General features: G+C 42.6%; 1 protein-coding gene across 1 annotated transcript; it reads left to right on the forward strand.

Moving 5' to 3' along the window:
• Positions 1–2,434: 2,434 nt before the first annotated feature.
• On the forward strand, positions 2,435–8,263 carry LOC124120734. Its single transcript, XM_046483616.2, has 3 exons — positions 2,435–2,777; positions 3,768–3,929; positions 6,638–8,263. The coding sequence occupies exons 2-3, from the start codon at positions 3,819–3,821 to the stop codon at positions 7,544–7,546; spliced, it is 1,020 nt and encodes a 339-aa protein (XP_046339572.1). The 5' UTR covers positions 2,435–2,777; positions 3,768–3,818; the 3' UTR covers positions 7,547–8,263.
• The last annotated feature ends 1,962 nt before the right edge of the window (positions 8,264–10,225 follow it).

Raw genomic sequence — 10,225 nt, forward strand, 5'->3', positions numbered from 1 at the left:
GGACTGATCGGCTCGGAGTCAGTATACTGTGTCTGAGTGGGGTATTCATGTTAAACTGCAGCATGGTATCTCAGTGGGCTAGCACTATAAATCGGAATCAGTCCGGACTAGTACAAGCAGCCACACAAACACACACACACACGTACATGCACGTCGCTATATAAGTGCAATAATCTTGGACGCGACGTTAAACCCCATTTCACCTCACCTCACCTGAAAGACTGGTTATTCTCTGGCCTTGACGTATTATATGCTATGATTCAGTGCTTTATACACTGAAATCTCGGTGAATGTCGACCTTCAAACACGAAGCAATACGTACCATGAGAGTTAACAGAGAAATGCACGCAGAGCAGAGATGATCATGATTGCGTATCATCATCGATGCCCTTCAGTGCATGAGTTCCATTCGATTTTTTCTGACTACATTAAGTCTGTCTCCGTCTTCTTTAACTTGTTTTGAGTAATATATACTGAGCCCATCTACATCCTTGCTGCTGATGGACAGGAAAGTGTTTATCCAGCGCAGAAGTCGCAATTTTGACATCAAGGAGTTCCCCGTGACTTGGAAGAGTTCATTCAGTTTTTCTGGTCATTGTGAAAGTGCACGTGTCGCACCTGCACAGTAGACCCACGTGGTTGTTGCAACATGCTACCGTCCACAACGTCTCTTGCGTCGCTAGCGAATAAGTCGAACTAACGAATGCCATTGATATTCCAGAGGCGTGTTCAGGAGGGCTGGCGCTCGCAATATTACGCGAGCGCGCGCTGTTGAACACGCGCGAGCGCACGCGTGTACTCGCGATCGAGCCCGAGAGGTAGTTCGCCTCGTAATCCAAGATGGCGTCGCACATTGAACAAATATTTGCCTTTGACGAGAATGGAACCGATGTCAAAAGAATAATCTTTTAGACTAGATCTACCATCAAAAAGATATTTTTGCATTTTCAATATATTGACCCGCGATGATCAGGGAAGACAATAGGTCTTCCGCAACCCATATGTTTGCCGTAAGGATCGAGTGATAAGACTCGCTGACTTTGGTGATGCATTTCATCGTATCCCCATTGCACAGACGATGCTCATGTCGATTGCTGGATTGTCTGGTCCAGCACATGGACATGTAACTAATATTAAAAATAAACACTTTGTTATCATGAACATCAAAGTATGAACCCATCAAACTTGTGATGAAATTATATGTGTAAACCTATGACACTTGTGGACAGGGCTGTTTTGATCCCCGGCGACGCTATTTTGGATACTGTGCCGCGAGAGCGAGTACGCGCCTCACTGTACTCTCGCGCGGTCGTTCGCCCTCCTGAACACGCCTCAGATCACCCATACTGTACTTACAATACATCCCCCTCTTGTATCTTTTTGTCACGTGCCTTTTGATCTGGTATACAGCAAACCGATTACCCCTGTGAAAATATTGGACTGTTCCCCTCATACACATTAGGACCTTCGTCTTTTCGTGTTGGTTGCTGTGATCCTCGAAATCAATTTTAGGTAACAACAACAAAGTTCATATTAATAACCAACAATTTGGTTGGTTGGTTTGGTGTTTAACGCCGCACTTAGCAACATTCCAGCTGTATGACGGCGGTCTGTTAATAAATCGAGTCTGGTCCAGACAATCCAGTGATTAATATCATGAGCATCGATCCGCGCATTTGGGATCGATGACATGCATCAACCAAGTCAGCGAGCCTGACCACCCGATCCCGTTAGTCGCGTCTTAAGACAAGCATAGTCGCCTTTTACGGCAAGCATGGGTTGCTGAAGACCTATTCTACCCCGGATCTTTAAGGGTCTCCAACAGTTTGGACAAAGGCTCTCTCAAAGTGGACTGTTTTATATGTTCCATGAACGTTGAAAAGTCCAGATACTTTGAACGTGCCTCGGAAGTCCATTCCACAGAGGAGGTCAAGCTTTGGCTAAAGGTCTAACTTTGATGTGCTCACCTATACCTATACTCTTCACCCCTTCAACGTAATGGGGTGGGCACGGGTGACCCAGTCGTCTTAGGCGCCGTGATTCACTGTGCAGAGTTGCGTCCCTTTGGCACGCCAGAAACCTATGATTGTGGGTTCGAATCCCAGTTCGCCCCGATTATGTTTCTAGGTTTGTCAGCACCATACCCATGCTCGTGGGTTTCGCCGAGGTGGTAAATGTCTGAGACCTGCATCACTCCGGGCTTTCCTCCCACATTAAGCTGACACGCGGCGATATAACTGGAATACTGTTAAAAGCGGTGTTAAACCCAACTCACTCAACGTAATGGTACAGTGCTGCATATTGATCGGGGTCAAGGCCGATATTTTGCTTTTCTATATTTACCAATAATTCCTATTCAATTTACATTTATACACTGTGTTTAGCTTGCTCAAGAATACCTGTAGGCAAAATCGATCGACGAACACGAACAAACACTTCAACGACACACAGACACACACAGACACACTGGATTTGTCTTACGTCCGGAAGGTGAGAATAACGCTATTTACAGTAGGTCTATCTCAAGTATTTGTTTCTTGTGAAAGGGACAGTCCCCCAAAAGGGTCGGGCACTTTGGGACAAACCAAAAGCACATATCTCAGGAAGATTCGTAAACTTGTAGTTATGAAGGGATTATTGACAGCTACTATCGAGTGTAAATATTGATGAAGATTGTTCTGGTGCTCCTGTTCCACGTCGAGGAAGCTCAGTAGCATAAGCCCATCGTCGGGAGCGCGGTTCCATATTGTCTATTGTTCCGGTAACCGTATTCTGAGGTAAGACGCATTTGTCTTTGAATAAGTGAGTGTGTTGTGCCGTTTAGCTTTTGTCCTGACTAATATGTAGAGGCTCACAAAGAATGGTCTTTACGTATGTTACCAATCAGCTGTTTTCATGACATATGGATCGTCGTCTATGACTATGCATGTACGAAACAGGCTGTGCCGAGCGACGCAGTGTTCACAAGAACTGAGCTACCTTTGTTAAAACGAAGAAAAAACTCGGGGGTATTTGTTGTAACCCACTCCTCTATTTCATAAATGAATTGAATAGTTCCAAATTAAACAACAATCAAACGTGGAACACCTTCTCTACACCGAGGAATAAATGCTGTCACTGTCAATGGATGATATCAAAATGATGTTTTGTTTGTTTGTTTGTTTGTTTGTTTGTTGTTTAACGCCGAACTCAGCAATATTCCAGCTTTATGACGGCGGTCTGTAAATAATCGAGTTTGGACCAGATAATCATCGATCTACGCATTTGGATACGATGACAAGGATCAACCAAGTCAGCGAGCTTGACGATATGATCCCGTTAGTCGCCTCTAACGACAAGCTTAGACTCGATTATTTACAGTAGCACATAGCTGGAATATTGGGTACAATGTGTGAAGCCCATTTCTGGTGACGCCCGGTCGTGATATTGCTGGAATATTGCTAAAAGCGGCGTAAAACCATACTCACTCACTCAAATATATTTTGATTTTGCAAACAATGCGTTGCATGCAGAAAAAGCAATTTCATGACAGAGATGCAAATTTGTCAATATGATAATAAAAATAAACATCTTACACCTGACCGAATCAATTTTTAAAAGGACGATTAGAAACAAAACATTGGATCGATAAAAGTTTCCACCGACAGGAAGCCAAGACATACTTGTGCAATTGCTAATCTATAACGTTTCTGGGAAATCTATCAAGAGTTCAGTGTATTTTCTTTAATGGATGCCAATTATATATATACCCTCGTTGTTTACTTCAGTACCAAGCTCAGAGAGGCAGAGCCTTCCTCTGCAGACATCCATCTACGCTGATGTCCCGGAAACGGAAGTTGTGGTTGCTATGGCTTCTAGGAATTATGGGATGTCTAAATATGTGCGTGTTGTTTGTGATCCAGATGAACACACCTCTTTTCTTCTTCAAGGTAAATATTGATAAATATATTCGACAAAGAAACTTTCACAAACAATTATAACATGCACTATGAACATCCTTAAAACGGATTTTGTATTTGCCCACGTGAGACCACATGATTCCAGGCAAAACAGGTCGCAAACACGACAGGGGCGGTCGGTTAGCCTAGTGGTTAAACCGTTCGCTCGTCTTGCCGAAGACCCGGGTTCGATTCCCGACATGGGTACAATGTGTGAAGCCCATTTCTGGTGTTCCCCGCCGTGATATTGCGGGAATATTGTTTCATTGTTAAAAGCGGCGTTAAACCATACTCACTCACTCACTCACCCAAACACGACAGGCTTGCAGGATCCGACTTATGAGGACCTGGATGATTGTCTGCTGATGTGCTCCGACGGCTTGGGTCGTTGTTCATGTTATCAATCACCGGTTTGCCTGGCACAGACTCGAATATTGACCTTCCACGTGACAGAGATGTAATATGGACACTTGTACAAACACATAATCACATTTTCACTGGTACATCTGGAAATACGATTCACCAAATCACCGGTTCGTTGTTTAACGCCGCACTCGACGAGGTCCAGACAATCCAGTAATCGACTTCATCAGCATCGATCCACACAATTGGGATACGATGACATGCATCAACCAAGTCAGCGAGCCTGTCCGCCCGATCCCGTCAGTCGTCTGACACGACAAGCATGGGTTGCTGAAGATCAATTCTAACGCTGATTTTCACGGTGAGCGTTAGGACAAGAAGCGTCAGCTTGAGATTTCCCACATTGTGCACACGAAGCCCATTACTTGTGCACCCACCTACATCGTTATATATCTTAAATATCACTTACCGTATTCGACGTTATTAGCGCCCAGGGCGCTCTCAAAATTAGAAATAGGAGGCTCTTATTGGAATATTAGTTTGGTGGAAAAAAACAGAGTTGAAAGATACATTTCGTGGTTTATGCTGACGGCCTGAACTGTTTATATACGACAGATATATTTTTCAAGAATTTAATTGCCCATAATTAAGGGTGCATATAACACACGAGTACGTATTATACACGAATAAATAAGTCTTGTGTACATTGATCAATAGGATGGAATGCTAATTGGGATTCTTCACTTGCCAATATATTAGCAAATATCGCCGTGGGCGCTTATTAGAGCGGGGCGCTTATTACGTCGAATACGGTAAGCGGCGTAAACTGCAACTCAGATGGTATAATTTATTCAGGTTCACTGACTGGGACATCAGATCTTACTCGCTATCAATGTCATGGGATTGGGTATCTTAGTGGTCAAGAGATTCGTTTATCACTCAAGGTCAGTGCCGCCTCCGTGGTCTTGTGGTAGAGCGTCCGCCCGGAGAGCGGAAGGTCCGGGGTTCGATCCCCGGCCGCGTCATACCAGAAGACGTTAAAAGATGGTTCTTGTTGTTACCCTGCCTGGCGCTTGGCATTGAGGGGCTCAAACAAGGACTGGTCGGCTCAGAGTCAGTATACTGTGTCTGAGTGGGGTATTCATGTTAAACTGCGGCATGGTATCTCAGTGAGCTAGCACTATAAATCGGCATCAGTCCGGACTAGTACAAGCAGCCACACACACACACGTGCATGCACGTCGCTATATAAGTGCAATAATCCTGGACGCGACGTTAAACCCAATTTCACCTCACCCACCTCAAGGTCAAAGTTTGACACCCCATTGGTGTCCCCGCTGTGATTTGGTTTGATAAGACTGATGTAATAAATTCATATTCACTCAGTTTTGAACGTAAATGCACCCCTACCCTCACCTTTTGTTATTTACAAGGACATAAATAATAGATACTACACATTTTGAAGACAAGTTATGTTGTATCGTACAGCCATGCCGTAGTGAAGACAACCAACATATCGATTAGCCTCTTCATGAAATATTTACATGAAACACCGATCAGAATAACCATACTTTTTCCTCGAGGCTAAGAAAAGGATTGTATATCGTATGTACGATAGGTCACGTGGCCACTTCAGTACCGTATAAAGACTGATTGATTTATTGACTGAGAAGGATTGTCTCAGCTTCCAGATGCTACCAACAAACCTTTGCTGTCACGCCAATATATCCCTATGTCTGTTAATTGCATCAAATCTAGTTAGGCATTGTAAATGCAATAGTAAAAATCGACAAATGGCAAGACGTGTTTAGTTTTGTCATAACCAACTACATTGTCCATATTGGAATCATTAAGGTGACCAAGTATCCAAAAAGGATCAAATGAAAGATAATTACCATATTACCAAATATGATAAAGATATCGGAACCACTAAAGGATACTTATGGCGGCCATTTTGGATGGCTCTATAGCCATAAATGCTTGCACTGGGATGAAGAACCTGTGTGCCAAATTTCGTGCTTTTACCTCAAAGTGCACAATTTAGTCAACAAGACGCTGAATTGTCACAAGTTGACAAAGTAGAGCGCACACGAGTACTTGTGATGTTTGTTTGTTTGTTGTTTAACGCCGCACTCAGCAATATTAAAATGCTATATGACAGCGGTCTGTAAATAATCGAGTATGGACCAGACAATCCAGTGATTGATATCATGAGCATCCAACGTGTCACCGTACCCCGACGGAGTATTTTCAGACGGCCGTCATACAGCTGGGATATGCTGAGTGCGGCGCTAAACAACAAACATTAATAAAATATGTTTTGTGTTTGTTTTAAGGATCAGTACCCCGACGAGGACATCCAGAGAGGCGGGATTCAGATCACACGAAACCTATCTCTCGCCATCTACTCCAAAGCTGGCCATAGAGTCTATCAAGCCGGCAACATCACCGCAAATATGACCGTCGTCACTGCCTACTTCGACATCGGAGACTTCGTCAAGGGGAGGCGACTCTTGCGACGCCAGCTTTACGAACAGTGGGCCAATTTCTACGGTCAAATGTTTAATCCTATGGTGATTTACACGGATTCAAGACGGTTTTACAACCACATGAAAAATGTTCGCAAAACCACATTCAGACTGACGAAGTTGTTTCTCGTCAATAGGAATAATTTATGGAGCTTTGACATCATGAAAAGGATAAACCAAATATACAAGCAAAAAAATTACCCGCGACATTATCCAAACACCGTGAAGCCTGCGTACTCCTCAGCCCAGCATGCCAAATTCGAGCTCCTTGCAGATACCTTGAAACACAAATTCTTTAAGACCGAATTCTACTGCTGGTTAGACATCGGGTATTTCCGTGACGTCTTCAACCGGAAGGATCCATTTGTGCTCATTGCGCCGCCTGATTTGAACTCGAGTCTCGTTGCCGTCACAGAGATAGCGGAACCGGAAATGAACCTCGACTTTATCAACATAGTCCACAATAATAAAGTGTGGATTGGCGGAGGGATGTATGTTGGAACTCCGGACGTTTTGCTCCAGCTTGAGAAGGATTATAAGACCGCGGTGCACTATTTACTGGATCAAAATCTGATGAATACTGATCAACAAGTGATGTATGTGTTATTTTCCAAAACCGGAAGGGACGTTTTCAAACCTGTGACACAATTACAGTTTTATCCGGCAAACCATAACTGGTATCGGCTGGGATATTTGTCATACCGAAAAATAAAATAAGTTTTGTTTTCATTTTACTCGGGTTTAAGACAATGGTATAGTACACCAAAATTCTATTTGCAGAGTTGCGCCCCTTAGTTGTGTCAGGATCGTGCAGATGAATAATGTTAATTTACACCAGACTTTTGTATGTTACTTTGTACCTTCATTTCTCGCGCAGTTACGTGCCTTAGCTGTATCAGGATCCGCTGATCATGAGTCCGAATACCGATTCCCACCTGATTGTGAACCTTGGTCTGTCACCATATATCCGTATTCATCCTAAGAACAGCGTCACTATCGGATTGAGCATTATGTTGAATAAATGACGAGTGACAAGGCTTCTAGAATTACATGTGCATGTAAATTAAGCCAACAAAATATGGGAAGGAGTGTCAATGCAACTCAATAGACTAGTTATAATGTATCACAGCAATAGACGAAATTACTTTCAGTGAGGATTCCGGGTTAGAATTGATTCCATTCATTGGTCATAATATTATAATATATTGCTGAGTGATTCGTGAAATAAAGTTATTTAACACTAAAAATATTTTCAGTGAGTAATTCCCACTGAGCATCATGACGTCATGCTGATTGGCTGGTTTATGTCAATGACAATGTGTCCTGATGTCAAAATATTATCGGACAAAACACTTTGCTCATGCCCATCTTGAAATTAAAAACCACTATTTTTCCACAGGTGCTTGTAACGCAGAACATAGCAGCTGCAAGATATATATGATCACGCCCAGTGTCAGTATACTATATATTTTTTTTGTGTAAAAATTATTGGTTCAACAGAGACTGCATCTTCCCGAGGCAAGGGAGTTAACTGCCTATAAAAGTCCAGTTTCCCCCCTTGCCGAACTAGGCTGGAATTTCTTGGGTATAGCGTAGCGCCACCAGTGGTTATTATGAGTTATGTCCCTTCTATGTCCCTCCTATTGACCAATCAGGTTCCTCCTCGATTATCACGTGCATTTGCTTCAAAAAAAAAGGCGGCGCCCAGTCAAGACGATCTGATTGATAATCAAAATCTATATTATGATAAAACGGGTCTTACTTCGCCAAATATGACTCCATAACCAGCCCAGTTCGGCAAGGGTTGAAACTGGATTTTTATAGTCAGTCAACTCCCTTACCTCGTTGAGATATAGAGACTAGGGTAAGATATGAATTTGCAACCACAAAACTCCTACCTGCTGTAAATTTGTCCCGAAAAAAGCATATTTATCTTTTTCAAATATAAGATGTCTAAGATACCCATCAGCAGTTGTGTATTATGCTGAAAAATCTTAAAAGCGTTAAATCAAATAATATTTTTATGAATAAAACCATATAGAAGTAATCTTAAGGGCTGACTGAGAGCCAGTGCAGTTTTTATTCACGCCAGGCTACCCCCCCCCCCCCCCCCCCCCCCCCCCCCCCCCACCACCCCTCAATAACTAACACTGACTGGCAGGATAATATGATTTTGTGTTCTGTAATAAGCCTTACTGGTTGGTGGTAATAAAGCTCGATTAATTGCTGCGACTCCCAGCTGACTGCCTTTGATTTTGTCGAGGCAAGAAATGTTTCCGTATCATAAAAATAGTGTCAACGGACCTAGGAATACACCCATGTGAAAAACTGCAAACAGTTTCTATGGCAGGATTAATCATTTTAATTTACTGAGAAGGTAGAATATGGAATTCATTTGAAAATCAAACATTTGACAAAATCAACTGAAGGATTGCGTTTCTTTGCCAATCAATTAACATAGATAATCTCAGTGTCTTTTGATATCAGCTATATCAACACGGGTCAACACAAGCTTAAAACGTGTTGATATATTTAATATCAAAAGACACAACGGTGAGATTCTATTTATCATCCCAAATCATTCCTCTAACTATTTTATTGTGTAAACATTATTATCTTACCTCCATGTCACAATGTTGAGATCTGATTGGTTTTGATAAAATACTACGTATCCGCCTGGGAGGGAAATACATTTCTGAGCGGGAGAATAAATCCCTTTTACCCCGCGATGAAGAAAACATTCTGCACGTGGATTTCTGAGCGGGGACAGAAAATCTCTTGTCAGTGGTGTAAAACCCAACGAGGGACGCATAATACCACATATACCCCTCGTGATACTGCTTCAGTTATAATAACCTGTGTCTTGAGAGTAAAAGCATAGCTAACCAGCTTCAGAGGCAGAGAGATGAGTGATGTCATTTGATTGTGACGTCATAGTAGCGAATGTCTCATACAAGCGATATCTCCCGTGAAAGCCAGTCTCCCACATTTTTGTCAACGTGAAAGTGACAGGAATAGGGATAATAAAGACATTATTCCATTCGTGTGCTCGTTCAGTCAAAGCAACATTTAATTCATAGAGGATATTTATATTGTCTTCACAAATAACTTAATTATCTCGTCGAGTGACCTGGCTAAGTTTTCACGAGTGAACTTACCGGGTCAGAATTGAGATGCCATTTTTGTTCACCGATAAATATGCAAATGAGGTCATCTATCGTCCCGAGGCAAGGGAGTTAACTGACTCTATAAGTCCAGTTTCCACCCTTGCCGAACTAGGCCGTAATTTATTGGTTCGATCGTAGCACCACCAGTGGCTATTACGAGTTATGTCCCTTCTATGTCCCTCCTATTGACCGATCAGATTCCACCTCTCATATCACTTGCATTTGCTCC

This window comes from Haliotis rufescens, unplaced genomic scaffold, assembly GCF_023055435.1.
Source record: "Haliotis rufescens isolate VD_foot unplaced genomic scaffold, xgHalRufe1.0.p SCAF_6, whole genome shotgun sequence".
Lineage (NCBI taxonomy): Eukaryota > Metazoa > Mollusca > Gastropoda > Lepetellida > Haliotidae > Haliotis > Haliotis rufescens.

What these genes read in the sequence shown, in the direction of transcription:
- LOC124120734 (XM_046483616.2), top strand. Translation starts at nt 3,819, where the DNA reads ATGTCCCGGAAACGGAAGTTGTGGTTGCTATGGCTTCTAGGAATTATG. An exon ending in CACCTCTTTTCTTCTTCAAG is followed by an intron (nt 3,930 to 6,637) that starts GTAAATATTGAT and finishes GTTTGTTTTAAG; the next exon opens with GATCAGTACCCCGACGAGGA.